The sequence below is a fragment of the Equus caballus genome, chromosome 3 (genome assembly GCF_041296265.1).
Source record: "Equus caballus isolate H_3958 breed thoroughbred chromosome 3, TB-T2T, whole genome shotgun sequence".
Lineage (NCBI taxonomy): Eukaryota > Metazoa > Chordata > Mammalia > Perissodactyla > Equidae > Equus > Equus caballus.
The window spans coordinates 29,103,735-29,120,794 of record NC_091686.1 but is presented as its reverse complement, the minus strand read 5'-3'; the positions used below and the strand labels follow the sequence as shown (position 1 = coordinate 29,120,794).

The 17,060-nt window shown below is 41.2% G+C and overlaps 1 protein-coding gene across 6 annotated transcripts in view; it reads right to left on the bottom strand.

Annotated features, from left to right (window-relative positions):
* GAN (gigaxonin) overlaps nt 1–17,060 on the bottom strand; it is a 54,225-nt gene that overhangs the window by 13,840 nt on the left and 23,325 nt on the right. For 2 of the 6 annotated variants that reach the window (XR_011436931.1, XM_023637377.2), the window contains exons 1-9: nt 13,192–13,400; nt 12,482–12,596; nt 9,787–10,137; nt 8,165–8,382; nt 7,829–7,950; nt 4,290–4,402; nt 3,195–3,344; nt 2,192–2,328; nt 1,808–1,936 (exon numbers count right to left, since the gene is read on the bottom strand). Coding sequence is in view for 4 of the 6 variants with exons in the window: in XM_023637377.2 (XP_023493145.1) it covers nt 1,808–1,936; nt 2,192–2,328; nt 3,195–3,344; nt 4,290–4,402; nt 7,829–7,950; nt 8,165–8,382; nt 9,787–10,137; nt 12,482–12,523 (1,262 nt within the window). In the remaining 2 variants the exon portion in view is untranslated. Of the gene's footprint in view, nt 1–1,807; nt 1,937–2,191; nt 2,329–3,194; nt 3,345–4,289; nt 4,403–7,828; nt 7,951–8,164; nt 8,383–9,786; nt 10,138–12,481; nt 12,597–13,147; nt 13,401–17,060 lie in introns of those variants that run through there. The other 4 variants (XR_011436932.1, XM_070262096.1, XM_023637376.2 and 1 more) reach the window with 4 other exon arrangements.

The window sequence follows — 17,060 nt, the reverse complement described above, 5'->3', positions numbered from 1 at the left end:
CCTTTAGTGTTCCGTGTGTGTTTAGCGTTACCTAAACAAGTAAGAATCTACATATTATATTGACAAGAGAAATTAAGCTTTCTTCATTCTGTGTATGAACTAACATTGGAGAGCTCAGGAACAGGGAAACTAATGACACAGGAATTGCATTTGGAAGTGCTCTTAAAGAGCTCGGAAGGAGCAACTGTTTAACAATTATGAACTGAAAGCAAGTAACAGACTTACATCTAAAGCTTATCAACTATAAATATGAAACGACCTGATGGAAATACAAAGGTTCAACAATATACAGCATATCAAGGGCAGACTGAGAAACGTTACAGACAGATTTAAGTTCTGTACAACAAAAATAGGGACAGAAAATGGCAAAAACCATAAGGAACCTTGACAGCAGTGAGAGAGTTGCAGCTTTCCAGCTCGCACTGTCTAAACAGTAATTCGGTTATTATGAAAAAGGCTTATATCAATATTTTATCAGAAACCAAACACGCTGAGCACTGCTGGTTAATGAGGTTGGGCAGACGGTCTGGAGGTTCCGCCGGGCAGGAAATTAATGTACTACTTCACATCGCAGACAGTTAGCCCTCACCGTAAAACATTAAGGAGAGAAGTGTAGAAAAGTCTTTGAAATTCTGCCCTCTGCCCCCACCATAGCAAACATTCTCTAAATTGCTCTCACACTTTGTCTCATGAATTTTCCTAAGATAGTCTATCCCCGTAAGTGAAGGGAAAAAAACGGGCTATGTAAATATTCTAAATGTAAAATACATTAAAAGTTAGGTAATATTTATATGTATTTCTAAAACGTTGGTAACTGCTCATTGTTTGCCCTACTCTAAAATAATATGAAATTAAACATTACATTATGGCACCCCCTTCTGGCAACATGACTGAAATACTATCACAAGATTAATTTTGGCATGGCTGTTTCCCTGCAGGATTTGAACAGCTTACTGCAATAAAAATCCTGTTTAGTGGTTACAACAATAAAACGTGTGAGGGAAGGGAAGACAGGGAGGGTGGAAGGATGCTACTGACTCCACAGGACAAATATGGCAGCCTGTCAGATGGCTTACGAATATCTGCCACCACACTCCATCCATGCAATCAGCATCTTATTGAGCGTCTAATACAGGCCAGGTACCATGCTAGAAGCTGGCATCCAAAGTTGACCGAGCTGGACCTTGCCCTGAAGGAGATTATGACTAACAGAATCTAAGAGGGAAAGACGCACAGATGTTATGGGATCACAGACTGAGGAACCTAAGTCACACTGGGAGACAGGAGAAGGCTTTCTCTAGGTGGTGACAATAAGGAGAGTTTTCAAAGAGGTCAATTTAACTGGATAAACATGGGAAGGGAAATTTTAGGCAAAAAGGAATAGTACAAAAGCACAGGGTGAGATAATCTTAACATGTTTTGGAGGGAAAAAGTCACTCAGTGGGACTCAAGTGAAGCGTCAGAGTTGAACTGAGTGGGAAGAGCAGACAAACGCCGTATCACAGAAGGCCATATACGCTACGTTAGGAGTTAACCTTTCTCCCAGAAGCCAAAGGGAGTCAGTGAATGATTTTAAGCAACTAAGTGTCAAGGTCTGATCTACATTTTAGAAACATTTTTCTACGGCTTTAATTACCCATACTTCTGAAGTCACTGAATAACTATCTAGTATGCAGTAGCCATACCTCCTAAACAGATGACATGATTCAGTGAAGAGATTGGAAAACGTAACTGAGCAAAGCTAAAACATGACTCTCAGAGCCTAAAGCAGCAGCCGCAGAAGCTCCCTGAAGCCACTCGTCATCACCTTTTAAACTCATCATGGTAGAATTCTGACTTGCAGGTCACCATCTCACCACCCTGGATGTCCTCGCGACTTCGCACTCCCCCAAACACGTAGAGCTCCATGGCGACTCCGCAGGCGACAGCGCCAAACCTGCAAGGCCACACAGAGCAGAGTGGGTGCTGGGCTTACGGCTCGTGGCCCAAATACTGACTTCCTCTCCCGCTTCTCCGAGCTCTGCGACATTCAATGTTGCATGAATATGTGCGTCTTCCTTTCTCAGAAAATGGATTATTCATTTAACTTTACACAAATTCAATGCTAAGTCAAACAAAAGACTAGCGTGAAAGAAAGGAAGGCAAAAGCCAGGTGCAGGGAGGCTGTGAGGCCCACACCGCGTGCCCTCACCTTCTCTCCTTCAGGGGGCAGATAGCAGTCCACTGCTGGGTCCTCGGGTCATAACATTCCACAGATTCAAAAAGTTTTCCATATGATCCTCCGCCCATGGCGTAGATTTTCTTTTTCATAGCTGCATAGCAGCCGATCTGAAAGGAGAGAGCAACAGTGGGGGAGGCAACATTGATTATTAAAGTTAGACGAATAAATATTAACTTGTCTAGAAATCACTGTAAGATATTTAAACTATGGTGCTTTCCAAAATTACAACAAGGCTTTTAACAATAAGAAAAGCAAGGTAATATATGTACTGTTAATCCTTGGAAAAGGGTTAACTCCATCTAACAGCATTTCCCTAAGTGAGATAAGTAAATAAACCATAATTTTTAAAGGAGCTTTCCAGTCTCTCTAATCTTTCACCACTACTTGAAGATCCCAAGATGCAGATTCCACGGAGCAAGATGTCACTCAATTCCTGCCCCGAATACTTCAGCTGAAGGGCAGAGACAGTGAGAGAACCTACTAGGAGTAAAGGTCTACCCACAGCACTGCACAAAGCTTTGGCTTCCTGATGAGCCCCTGCCAGCATCAGGGACGTAAATAAAGACAGACTGCTTTAAACAGCCAAGGGGAACCATCTGCTTTCACTCTACTCAGTAAGCAATGTCATTCTTTACCTGTCAGTTCATGTTTCTCCCCAATCCTGCACGAGGAGTAAGAAAACAGGTTTGGAAGATCTGGTTGCTTCCTAGGTTAGTACACTCACGAGGAGTTTATCAGGTGTGGGCCCTGGGCACAGCGGTGCCACGCAGAGCCCACCGTCAGGGTGAACTCTCACACACTCCATCTCTTGTCTTGGTGTGGGGTGGTGACAGTGAAGGCAAGCTACCTACAGAGCTAGGATCCTACAACGTTACTTCTTTTAACACTGTCAAATGTCTTAAAAGGCATACATAGGAAATGAAGAAACATTAACTTTAAAATCCAATTTGTAATCACAAGATACAGTTCTCACCTTTCTAACCATGGTCAAATCAGGTTGCTTTGTCCAGGTTTTAGAATAGATATCATAACACTCCATGGAAATGAGTTCTTTTTCACCATCCTCTCCTCCTAAAATGTACAGCATCCCGTCTATCTCCACAATTCCAAAGTTATGCCTTGCCTGCAAAGACATCAATGATCTTTATATACAAAACGCCAACTACCATATTGAAAGCTGCTATTTATACATTTAATAAAAATGACAGACATCATTATATTTCAGAGTCCCAGCAAAGAAGTGCCAGGCTCAAAACCAGCTCTCTCAAATATCTCAGATTTCCCTAGCAATTCACTCTTCTGTCACAAAAGACAGAGAACACAAGTCCAGGAATTTCTTAGAACAGGGGAATTACACGCAAGGTGAATTCACTGGCAGAATTGTTACTTTTTACTCACAATAGCTCACAACAAGAAACATAACTATTACTTTCTGGCTCAATAAAATTATGTGTGGTTAACAATGGGCTATGATTAAGCGTTTCTAAGTTGATGTATGAGAGACAAGAACCACAGCAACAGGACTGCCTGTTGGCTGGAGAGGCAGCGGGCAGGACAGGTTTGTGCTAAGGCCACCTGGAGTGACAGAAGCCTGAGGTATTTCATATTCACTCGTCGACAAGTTCTTCCTTAGTGCCCCCTCTGTGCTCAGCACTATTCTAGCACTGCACAAAGAGCGCTGAACAAACAGACAGAAAAAGTCCCCTGCCGTCAAAGAGTTTGTGTGAACAATTTAAAAATACCTAGTAGGTGAGAAGGTGCTACATGGAATGAAGAGAAAGAAAGCAGGGGAGGAGACAGGAGAGTTGAGGGGCCAGAGGGAAGGCCTTACTGACATGGAAAAACACTGAAGGAAGCAAGCAGCAGCCACGGGGTGTCTGGCAAAGGCCCCGAGGCAAGAGCATTCCTAGAAGGTCTGAGAAACTTCGAGGTCAGATTGAGCAGGGGGACGGCACAGAGGAGAGCTAGGAGGGTTGCAACTTCCTTTCGTATACTCAAACGCAAAACAGACAGTAATGATAAAGGGAAAAAAGAAACACGGCACACAAATGAAACAAGCATGTCTCACCTCGTTCATAGGTGGCAATGCAGTCCACGTATTTGCGTCTGGGTCATACTTCTCTCCTGAGCTCAGGGTCTGCTTATTTTCATCTTGGCCCCCAAATACAAACAAAAATCCTTCTGAAAAGATCAAAGGAGACACGCAAGAAAGTTGAAACTTACGTCTTCGACACCCACCTCCTGCTAAATACAAATGCCATAGTTGTAGGGATTGCGTGTGGAGAAACCTTCTCTGACAACAACAATGGCTTCGAGATCTTTATCACATTTCATTTGCTCCTTGGTGACAGAGCCAAATCTGTGAGTCACCCTGACCATTTTACTGCACTTAGTACCTTTGAGTGGACTCCCACTATCCTACAGCGTAAAAGGAAGAGTGACACCACCTACTCGGTCACCAAGCAACTCCGGGTTATCTCAGGTCACCTACTCTGTTCCCCAGCCTCTATGACTCTCACACAGCTTCTGAACCACAGCCCACATCTGTTCATTCAAGACCCCAGGAGCACTCAGATCTGGGTGCACTGTGCATTCAAAACAGGATCTCAGAGTAATTGTTGAACTTCCTATTTCGGGTAATGGTGAATTAGGTTATTCTAGCAACTCTAATGCAAAACATAGCTAAACTGGTGGATAAAACATTTTTAAAATAAAATAATCCTCTTAAGAGAAAAGCCAACGAGACAATATGGCAAAACGGAAAGGAAAAGTGGACCTAGAGAGGTTAGCACACACAGAAACCATTTTGCTTTGAGGACTTTTACCAATCTGGGAAAATTTCAACCTTTTAATGGCTTGGAGGGGATGAGAAAGACAGAAATCTAAATCCCAGGGCCACAGAGAATGTGGCTTCTGGCAGGAGAATCTCTCCAGAGTTCTAACTCACAGGACGAAGCCAACCTGAACCAGAAACCAATTTAAATCTCCTTGCTCACTGAGGAAATCTCAAGATTTGAATTTGATTTACAGCAATTCCAAATTAGTAGTGTTTTCAGGCAACTGGCAAAAACAAATGCCAAACTTCCACGGAAGAAAGTACCTTTACCTAAGCTTTAGATTCTAACACGCTAAGATTTTAAAGCATCAAATTATTCCTACAAATAATTTTTAACAAAATGATTAGCACTCAGCCAAAGATTCTCAGGTATACTAAGAAACTAGATTCTGAAGAAGAACCAGCAGAAGCAGACAAGAGGAAGCAGTCTTTCAAAGATTTCAAATTTCAAATAGTGGATACTCAGAAAGACAATAAAACAACAATGCCTACTGTGTTTAAAAAATAAAAGACAAATTTGAAGATAACTCTTGGAACAGGGGACTACAGAAGTGACATAGCAGATGTGAAAAAAGTTTAAAGAGAATTTACAGAAATTTAAAAAAACAGAGATAAAATAAAAAATTCAATGGATGGACTTAATGGCAGATGCATCGCAGTTAAAGAGAGAATTCAATAAATGGAAGATAAATCAAAAGAAATCATAAACGTGGCAACATGGAGAGGCAAAAAGATGGAAAAACAAAACAAAACAAAAAGAAGGGAGGAGGCAGAGGATGGAGTAGAAAGTCTAGACACGCTTAATCTGACTTCCAAAAGCAGAGAGAGAGAGGAGAAGAGAGCAGAGGCAATATCTGAAGATGTAACAAATAAAATTTTCCTGATGAGATGAAAGGCAAAGGCACAGAATCAAGATGCCCAACAATCCCCAAATATGGTAAAATTTCAAACAAAATGTACACCTAAGCACAGTACAGTGAAATGGCAGAAAAACAAAGACAGAGAGAAAAACTTAAATACAGCCCAGAGAAAGGACAGATTTTTAGACTGAAAACTGACTTAATGACAATGAAAACCAGAAGTCCGTGAAAAGACATTGCCAATGCGCTGAAAAATAACAGACACCAACCTACAATTCTATACCCAGAAAAAATATCCCTTAAGAATGCAAGCAAAATAATGACATTTTCAGACAAACAAATATAAGAGTTTGCTACCAGAAGACCCAGATTAAAGAAAATTCAAAAGGATGAACTTCAGAGAGAAAGAAAATTATCCTAGACAGGTCTGAGGAGTAAGAAGGAAGAAAAAATAAAGTAAGTAGTAAATACATGGGTAAAACTAAACTACCTATAGATATACATATAAAACAGATTAATAAAACAAATGTATATGTATATATGTAAATATTTATTTATAAATAATCATGTATTTAACACTGTACGACTGTGGAACATAAAAAATAGAGTATAAATGTATGATTAACGTCAGGCTTTCATTAACTTAATATCAGCTGTGGTTTATAAGGTAACCTTCAAAGAAATACAAACAAAAAATAAAACTTCTAAACTGGTAGAGAGGCAAAAATTCAATGACAAAAAATTCAATCACTTAAAAAAAAGGCAAGAAAAGAAGAAATGCAGAACAGGCTGGATAAACAGGAACTGCTCATTTCACAACTTCAGTCAACACAACTGGACACAATTCCTCTCTCAACGTTCAGAGTTTCTGAAATGCCAACCCCTCTAGGAAATCTTTGAAAATTAGTGATATAGGAGCCTTTGTGGCAGGTGTGCATGTGTGAAAATTATGAAAAAGTGTACATAGTATGGGAGGGAAACTTGAGGAAGCTAATTCTGAGAAGACGGAACAAGGAAATGAGACGCACATCCTGTTGGCTGCACCATTCCATCCAGCTGTTTATTATTGACAATAACTTCAAAAATCTTGGAGCCCATAAAATGGTTCCATTTCTATCCTATAGTATAGCTTTAGACATTTCTACAACGTGGTGCGGGATAGTGTGGTACAGCTTTCAAGACTTTTAAGGTAATGTTAGTGGGCAAGCAGAGACCATTCAATAAGGATTCCAGGAGGGGTGCTGACTAGAATTAAGTGACATGGTATTTGTGGGGTGAATCCAGAAAGGCAGGTCCAAGGTGACGAGAAAGACAGCAAACAGCGGTAGGGCAGCGAGTGCAACCTTTCCTTTCCTATCAACTCCTTGAGTGAGAGCGTTTAACGACGGGGAGCTGTTTTCAAACTTGTGGAGGTCAAGTAAACCACAGTTTCTGCAGTAAAATAACCTTATGCCATTGCTAATGTAAGTAATATTTTCTAGTCTCATATGAAATTTTTTTACATGACACTTTCATTTCTCATATAATTACATATTGTAATTCTAAACTGCATGAATTCCAAAGATGCAAAGATCACGGCTCAAAGAACTTCTGTGTTCCAGGTATGGTGACACAGCTAACCGGTGCTAGGAGTCACTGCATTTTGCTCTTCTATCAGTGAAGTCCTCGAGTACTATGCTCCTCTACTAAAGTCTTAAAAATAGCTACGTATTAAAGATTTGGGAACAATAATGACTGACAGAAGACATTCTTCTCTTCATCAGTGTCTTGAAAGCTAGAGCTACACTGAAAATGTCATCATAAAGAGATAATAAAATCATATCTTTAAAAGGTTTTGAGTCATTCTGTACAACTCTGAAATTACACATTACTTGATCTCGTGTTTAAGTAAAATTTACCACAGAATGGTACCTGCTGAGAGCACTCCGTGGTTAATTCTTGGCATGCTTAAAGGGGCCAGTTCAATCCAAAGCTGCCTATTAGGGTCATAAAGAGGGCACATACATCGCATCGCTGCTGTCGGTTTCCGTGAGCTAAGGAAATAAATAATTGATTAGCAGTTAACGTGTTTTATATAGTTCTGCTTATAATATCTATGATTGGTTTTACTGCTCTACGGAATGTTTCAAGCATTTAAAAAATCTAGTGTTATCATGCTTAGATACTGAAAAATATTATGAATTCTTGTTCACATGGGAATATCCCTTCCCATTTACCACCTCCCCAATAACTCACACCCCTACTTACACTCTTTCCTCTCCACCCACAGTCACGATGCACTCGGAGTAACCCCGCGGTTTGAAGTTTGCCAGCATTGCCTCCCCTTGCTGTGGCTGGCTGAGCGGAATGTTGCTGCACTCCTTGACAATCTCTCGTACTAAGGGCTCGTTCAGCATCTGCTCCCGCAAGTAGCTGGAGTCTAACCCTGAAACCCAGAGCGCGGACACAACATCCTTCATGTGGGCCTGCAGGGGGCGACAGGATGGGGAGAAACAAGGGAGAACGCGACACACAGTGTTTAGAAAATACATTTTCCAACTTAAGGAAAACTAAAATTGTAACAGAAAAGCCAAAGTTCAAAAAAATCCTCTGAGTACTATATCATCATTTCTTCAGTCATTGTTGTTAAAAACCATCTAACACGTACAATATGAATGATACACTTTTCACGCTCAGTCATTAAATTTGAACGAACTGACTGCAGCACTCAACATTCATGAGGGGAAATTCTTTAATGACTAGTTTCTCTTGGTTTTGAAATAGTCATTTTAAAGCATACTCTTCTATATCCCACATTATAAAAGCCAACAGTCTTTACACACAGAGTTCAGATTAACCAAAGACGAAGAACTGCCTCTTGTTTCCCCAGCAACCTCATCACTTTAAGAAGAAAATCAGGGAGAAGCTGCTGACGGAGGTCTCAGTGAATGCAGCAAGCTGGAAACCCTGCTATCTCCTTTCCTAATTTACCAACGAGTGTGGAAAACAGAATGCTAACTGGACTAACTAGGCTGAGACCTGTTGCTAAACAGATGTACCCACAGGTCTGCAGAATTTAAACAGTGCAAGGTAATCATTAAAACATAAGTCAACAGTTATCAAGAACAATGAACAATGCAGTTGTACATTTTGAAAACTACTCTAAAGTCTGATATATTTCTAATTTTGAATACAGTAATTGAGGCTAGTCTTTAATTTATAAATACTGGATTTAAAGCCCTGTGATTGTGCTCCCTCCCGCAATGTATTAAGAGTTTAATTCTAAAGCCTGGTGTTCTCTAAGACCGTTCCTGCCCAGGCTGTCACTCCCAGAACGTTCCCACCTGGAACAGCACTGTCGCAAAACCTCCAGAGTGCTCTCCTGCTTTCTCCCTGAGTGCTGTCAATCATCCCAGGGAGAGCTCGCACCAGAAGCTCCTGAGGCCCACAGCCCTCCCCTCGGCCAGAGCTCACCCTGATGGCTGCATCAGGCCCCCTGTAGGAGCCGGCCCAGCAGCGTAGGAGGGACGGATGCTGAAAGAGAGAGTAGGGACTCTGCATTTCTATCATCTGCAACTTACGCTCGAAATGCATTTTCCCATTCAAAACAACGTACGAAGGATATTATGTTCCTTACAAATACTAATATTTTCTTTGCTATATTATGAGTTAAGGCGGGCTTTTGCAGACTGGTCTGAAAAACCAACTCCCGCTTTCATGATCCTATGGGAAGATGCTTCACAGGTATCTTTTAGATCACAACTTTCTAAGTCTTTCAAGTTGAAGGAGAAAGATAAAACATCCGTAATTTGGATCAAAAATAAATAAATAAATAAAAGGAAAGAGGTAAGGAAAACGTAAAGCGAGGCCCGGTGATAAACTACAGGTACCTTTCTTATTTCTGTGTCATGTGCTATCCATCGAATGACTGCTTCAAAGACGTATCTTTCATTGCCAACATTTAACTTCTCAAGAGAAATCACTTCTTTAAGCTTTTGTGGACTCAGTTCTAGGAACTCTTCTGTGCTGCTGACGTCTCGGAAATGAGTCTCCAGGTACTCCGTGGCGAGGTAATGGACGTGGTGCAGGCAGTAATGCAGGGCAAAGTCTCGGATCCCGATGCAGTTCTCAGCAGCGATACAGCCTTCTAGAAACTCACAGCACAGAGTCTTAAGGTCCGTCAGCAGGAGCAGGTCTGCTGCCTGTACAACATCTTGGATTGTATCTTCGTTTAGCCGGATCTGCAAGAGTTCATAAATATTTTATATTTGAATGTATATATTTAAAACCCAAACCGCTAATCTATTAGGCTGAACCACATGAAAGGTCCACTTCTGTAGGTCAAAGATAAGTGAATACTGGAACTTCATATGGTTCAACCTAGGACCTTTTTCCAAGAAGAGTTTGAGGACACCAAGGAACGTTCGAACAACATGTGCTGTGCGTGGCTGGTTAATTTTTCCCAGCACTTCACTGCTTTACCGACATTAACTATCAATAACCCTTCCAAGGTGAACGGTTCATGTTGCTCACTTCCACACTTAATTTACAGAAAAAGCTTGAATGACTGAAATGCTTAGGAAATGGGAAGTTCTGCCTACTATGGTGAACTGAAGGTGATCTTTTGAAACACTAGCACCGGAACTGACGATAGTCTCGCCTCCAAGTACATATACTTCACTCTCTTGCTAAACAGGATGCCAAACACGACAGACGCCCCTTGAGGAGAGGGAGCCTGAGGAGCCTCATCCCGAATCCCGAACTTCAGACTCAGTGCGATAGACACAATTCGGTCTCAAAGCTACTTTCTGGAATAAATCCCTAAGTTTTTCTTTCTTTTAATCATTATGAACATTTAATTTTCTGATTGATGCTTCTTCCTCTCCCCACATCACAGTTTTTCCATGCAACAGTAAGGCGATGTAAAGAAACAGGCCTCTAAAATACTGCCACAGTCACAAGTGGTCCAGACTCTCCCCAAGAATGGGTACTTGTCCTCCACTCAGAAGAGTGAAGGAGAGGCTTCCGAGTAGAGCACAGTCAAGAAACGTTTTACCAAGTTTCATGCCACAGATACCAAAAAAATGTGTAGTTGCCAATTACCTTAGAAACTGAGCAACAAAACCGTGGAAAGAGGTGTGTCTAGTAAGCCACAAGTAAGGAGAGATTTCCCATTCAGATGACACATTATCAGCCACACACAGTGGATAGCTATAGACTATTCAAATACAGGTGTGTGAACAAATACTAAATTCCATCTCGATAAAACTAAACTGCCACAATCAGGAGTTTGTTATAACTTACGATGCAACTATGGTCTTTAAACCATAATTAATTGAAATTGGGAACAGAACACAGAAGCTGATCTGTAAATAAGGTTTCAAGTTTCACATCCAAGCCTGAACATGAATATGCTCCTGCTGGCTCACAACTTGTTATCACTGCTGCTGAATCTATCTTAGAAGTTAGACAATGGGTTGGTCTTGAGCCTGGTTTTGTGATGCTACAGAGAATCTCCAGTATTTTAAGGGGTGTCTCAAAATTAATCTAAATTCATGTTTTTAAAAGTCATACACATACATGGAACCTTACATCCACATACCCACCACCTAATGTTTAGAGAAAAGAGATATGATGAAATTAAACCAAACAGTTCAAAAAGGATGACAAACACTGAACTTGACTCTGGACAGAATGAATATATTTAGAGGAAGTAAGCACTACACTCAAAATACTTAGGAACCACGTAGGAGACACAGCCCTTAAGAAAAGGAAAGTAAAAGTAAAGTAAGATGAAGAAGGAACAAAGGAGAGAGCAGGAAACAAGCTCTTAGAAAGAGACAAGACAAAATGCATTCTCACGTAACCAAATGTAGGAGAGTCTAACGTCTTCCTGTTAAAACAACCAGCCCCGGTTCACACCTCAGAGCCTTCTTAAGAGTCCTTTAAATCACATAATAGGAGGTGGGGGTCAGAGGAGGGCAAAGAAAAAGAACGAAGTCTAATCACTTACTGCCTTCTTCCTGGGTTTCACTAAATCCCCAGAAATGTAAGCGGGTACAGAGGGTAAAGAGAAAGCAGAAAGAAAGAATGGGGGTGGAACAGGGATGTTGGTCCCACTGCGGCCACAGGACCAAGGCCTCATGAATATGATGCAGGTGCCTGTCATTTGTCTGAATCTGGAACTCTGTATTTCTACAAAATAAGTGCCACCACCCAAGGAAACTCCCATTCCCATGCAATGGAGACAGAACGAGTTCCCCAACAGTGTGGGTTCAAAGCAAGACTGGAATCAAGATTTAAAACAAAAAGACAGCAGTGAAGGGAGCATCTGGTGTTCTTCACCTCTCGCGCTGGAAAGCGGAGCTCAGAAGGGTAAAAACAGAAGGTGGGGCTGGGTAGGGTCTTCCTCAGTCTGCTTTTCTTTTCTTGGGTGCCAGTACCAGTAGGAGATACTAGTCAAGCACACAATGACAGAAGATGGAGATGACAGGGATACTTGGTCACAGAATGGATGAAAGGAGACCCTCACCCTGAGCTTGAGAAGCCTCTACTTAGTCCTCCTTCCTTTGTGTCTCATCATACCTGCCCACTGAAGATGTAATCCAGGATCTCTCTCATAACCATTACCGATATCCCTTCAAGTTCAATCTTATAGGTTGATCCATCATCTTTTGGAGGATTATAGTATAACTTTGTCCTAAGAAAGGGAAAAAAATGTAAAATTTCTATGAAAGAACAGAAATAGCTATAAATATCTATGCACTAAATATTCTATAAAGTATATGACACTCAACAGTATATGAACCCCACCTAGAAAACCTGGTTTGTTGACTTTAGATCAATACATTTTTTATAACTTTCAACTACAAAACATTTGTTCCAGGTTTCAAACAAAACAGACAAAGAACAAGATCCATGTGAGCAAGGAACTTTACTTCACCTTGGGAACCCAGCCCCTTTCAGCTCATTTTTTTATGTATTTAATTAACTAGTTATATTCAATAATGTAACAAGGACCCCACAAATCTACCAACCCAAACAAAAAACTAGGACCTTGACAATAACCTGCTTCTAACCAACCATCCTCCCCATCAACTCCCATCTGAAGTAACTATTATCCAAAATCCTATGTTCAATTTTCCCTTGCTTCTTTTTTATTATTGTATCCATGAAATATATATAATACATAAAATACATAAATTTATTATTCACTGATAAATATATATTTAATTTAAAGTTGTTTTTAACTTTATAGAAGTATTTCATGCTGTCTGTAATCTTTTGGGAGTTACTTTTTTCACTTAGTATTATATTGCTAAGAGCCATTCACACTGCTGCATGTCACACTGGTTCTTTTGTTCTTTCTGCTGTATAATATTCTACTGTCCTGTTGATGGGCCTCTGGGCTGTTTCCAGGTCTTTGATATTGTGGACAGTACTGCTATGACTATTCCTGTCTATGTCTCCTTTTGTACTACATAAAAGAATTTCTCTTGGGTGTACTCCTGGGAGCGGAATGCTCAATTATTCTCCTAAGTCACTGGAGAATAATTCCAGTTTACAGCCTCATGTAATATGTGTAAGAGAAGCCATGGACCCACAGACTAAACATTTGAATCGGTCACACTTCCTAAGTTCTGCCAATTGAATGAGTGAAACATGGTCTCTCGTTGCGGCTGTGACCTGCATTTTCCTCATTATTCAGGTGCTGAACATCTCTTCATGTCTGTGCCCACATGTGTTTCCTCTTCTGTGAAACACACGTTCAGTTCAAGTCTTTTGTTAATTGTTTTATTGAGTTATTGTCCTCCTCGTATTGAGGTGTAGGAGTTCTTTATTATGTTCTTGATATTAATCTTTTGGTAGACTTGGCACTTTTTTTTAAGGTGATGAACAACTTGAAGAATAGTTTTTCATAGTCAATGTCTTTTTGTGTTTTGTTTAAGAACTGTATCTTACCCAAGGTTTAAAAGATATTCCTAGTTTAGCAAGGAGGAAAGCTAAGACACAACCTAAATTGCACTTAAAACCCCCTGCAAAGGCTCGGAATTGGTAGCAGGAGAAAGCTATGGAAGGAGGGTGAAAGATGAGCTAAAAACAGAAGAACGGATTGGCAGACTCTTAAGAAACAGTTGAATTCCCAGATCCTCCTTCTGCATATATACACAACTCCACCGCAGTTAGTAAGGCTCTCCTCAACTCCAGTGGAGGACAAGTGATTTATATTCTGAGGAGTATAAAACCGATAGTGGGTGTCTCTGGACAGGGGGATATCAGGCACACTGAGGGTGGGTGTCCTCCACCAAAACCTGAGTCAAGAGAGTTGTACCCACTGAATGCCGAGACCATCAGTCTTTTTTCTCAATTCTGCTCCTAAAATGCTGACACCAGACACATATCCTCCAGACAAGAAACTGGAAGACTCTTCTGGAGGATCAGCCCAGAAAGGAAGATCTAAAGATATGGACATAGACCTGCCCCAGGACAATGACCCATTGATCGCACAACAGTGACACCCACAGTCAAGAAGCCCAAGCTACCAGCTCTGAGCTGCCAGGACGTTTTGGAGCAGGACTTCTAAAATTCCTCATGTCACAGCACACGTAGAAATATCATATTACTCTAGGGAAAACAGATGATGTTATGTGTAGGCCAGAGGTGGACAGGGCGCCCCGGCCTCCCCAGATCCTGCCCAGCCACTCTGAGGGCTGACACCATCATTATCTTCACATAACTGCAACGCTTTTTGCACACTGGTTAAGAAATTCTGCTTTAGAGCCCCACTCTTAAAATTGAGCAAACAGGACTCAACAGACGTCTGAGAAAGAAATGACAGAACCAAAACCAACAGAGAAAAGGCAACTTGAGGAAGTAAAGAATACGCAAGGGAGAAGTTCAAGAAGATAACACGTCTCATTAACATTCCCAGAGAGAAAAGAGGACGCTGTGCTCATGAAACAAGAATAGGATGCTATAAAAAGGAACATTCAGAGAACAACAAAAAAATTTTAATGACTGAAAAAAAATTTTTTTTTATGTAAAGTCAAAATAAAACCTGAAGAAATCTCCTAGAAAAGAGAGCAGAAAGACAAAGGCAGAAAATAGAAGAGACAAGTTAAGAAAATTGGAAGATCAGTCTAGAAGACTGAACATCTGGAAAATAGGAATGCCCATGCAAAAAAGAGACTGCTACCAAGAAGTGCTCATAACAATGGGTGGAAACAGCCCCTTTCCAAGGCACAGCCTCGTAATACTTCAGAATACTGGAAACACAAAACATTCTTACAAGCTTCCAGAAAGAAAAACAGGTTACACACAAAGGAATCAGAATGGCTTCATACTTCTAAATGGAAGTTAAACAGCAGTGGGGAAATGACTTCAAAATTCTGAAGGAAAATCATTTCCAACCCAGGTGTTTATAACCAGCCAAACTACCAATCGAATGTCAGAACAGAAGAGAGTGACATTTTCAGCTATATACGGTCTCAAAACAATTTACCTTCCATGCACTCTTTCTCAGAACACTGTTGGAAAACACGCCCCAACAAACAAGGGAGTACATCAAGAAAGAGAAGACTCTGGATCCTGAAAAGACATGATCCAACAGAGGAAAGAAGTGAAGGGGATGGAGGGAATGGTGAAAGATGATCCTAGGAGGACAGCTACGTCCCAGCAGAAGGAAGCCAGTCCATTCTGGTGCCAGCAGGAGGCCTTGGGGGACCTTTAAGAACGTGAAATTGGTGGAATAGATAACATATCTGAAGGCACAAAGAGGATATTTGGGCAACTGCGTCTCCTCCTTATATCTCATATCTGCTGTTCCTGCCTCTATAGTTTCTACGGAACTAACAGTTCGAGTCAAAAGGTATTTCATTTCTGCTTGCTGCACCTTAGGGTGTCTATCTGCCTGACACTTTCATTAAAAGTGAAGAAAAAAATTCCAGTCAATTCTTAATCAAGAGAGAAAAACAGTATAAGTGGCAAGAGTAACACCTAAATTGTTGATATTTGGCTCTGAAATGCATCATATACTCTTTTTGGCAGTGGACATGTCTTCCAGGAATGTTTCGCTTAGGATGTTAGGACTTTCTGTATTTTTCAGTCACTGTGCTGGTTATTAATGTCTGGACCCTCAGATCCAAATTCACCCATTTTGTATGCTCACAAAAATGGATCTGAGCCTTTTAAGTAATGTTCCTTCATCAACTGGCAAGATGTTAAGCTTTTCAGTAGAAGGTGCTGGAAACACACTGCAGGAGGAAAGAGTTCTGTTCCTGCTCCTGGTCTATCAGTTTGTTAGGCTCCTACAGTGCAGCCTGCTTTCTGGCATCATGCACCTGCAGTGCACAGCTGCCAGCAGCCCCTGTAGTTTTCCCGGGACCTCTTTCAAGCAGTTCTGTAGCAGAGTGTTTCTGGTGAGACACCTCCCCATCAACAGCTTTCCTAGGCACTTTAGAGGACAGATTTCCGGCAAGTTCCAGAGGGCCAATTTCAAGTAAGTTCCACCAGTGTGGCTCTCTGTCACTCAGTGAGCCATGACTGCACCTGTCCAAGAAAATCTGAATCTCAGCCCTGGGGGTGGTGACTGCTCTTTATATCAGCTATTCCTGTATTTCTTAGAGTTTTCGTTACTTCTTACCAGCCAATCCCTCTTTACTCCAATCTCCTGTTGTAGTCAATAATTCTTTATATTAGACTTGTCCAAATCACTGTGGAACCAGTCTTTCTCCTGTCTGGACCCAGACTAAGTTGCTAACCTATTTAAAGGTGGAAGCTCCAAAATGTGTTCAGATAGAGGAGCCTCAACCTAGAATTAGACTTGTTCTTATTCTAAAGTAATCCACATTCGAACAAGAGCTGGCATGCCAGTGGGTGGGCTGTGGACAGCGGCAGGAGGAAGCCTGGGCTGATGGGGAAAGAGGTTACAAGGAGACCTTCCACTGTTGCCCCTTTTTATTTTTCAACCACGTGACTGGATTCTTTTTTTTTTTTTTTTTAAGATGGCCACACTGTCATATATTTTCACAATGAAAAAAGATCCTTTTTGGGGCTGGCCCCATGACCGAGTGGTTAAGTTCGCATGCTCCGCTGCAGGCGGCCCAGTGTTTCGTTGGTTCGAATCCTGGGCGCGGACATGGCACTGCTCATCAAGCCACGCTGA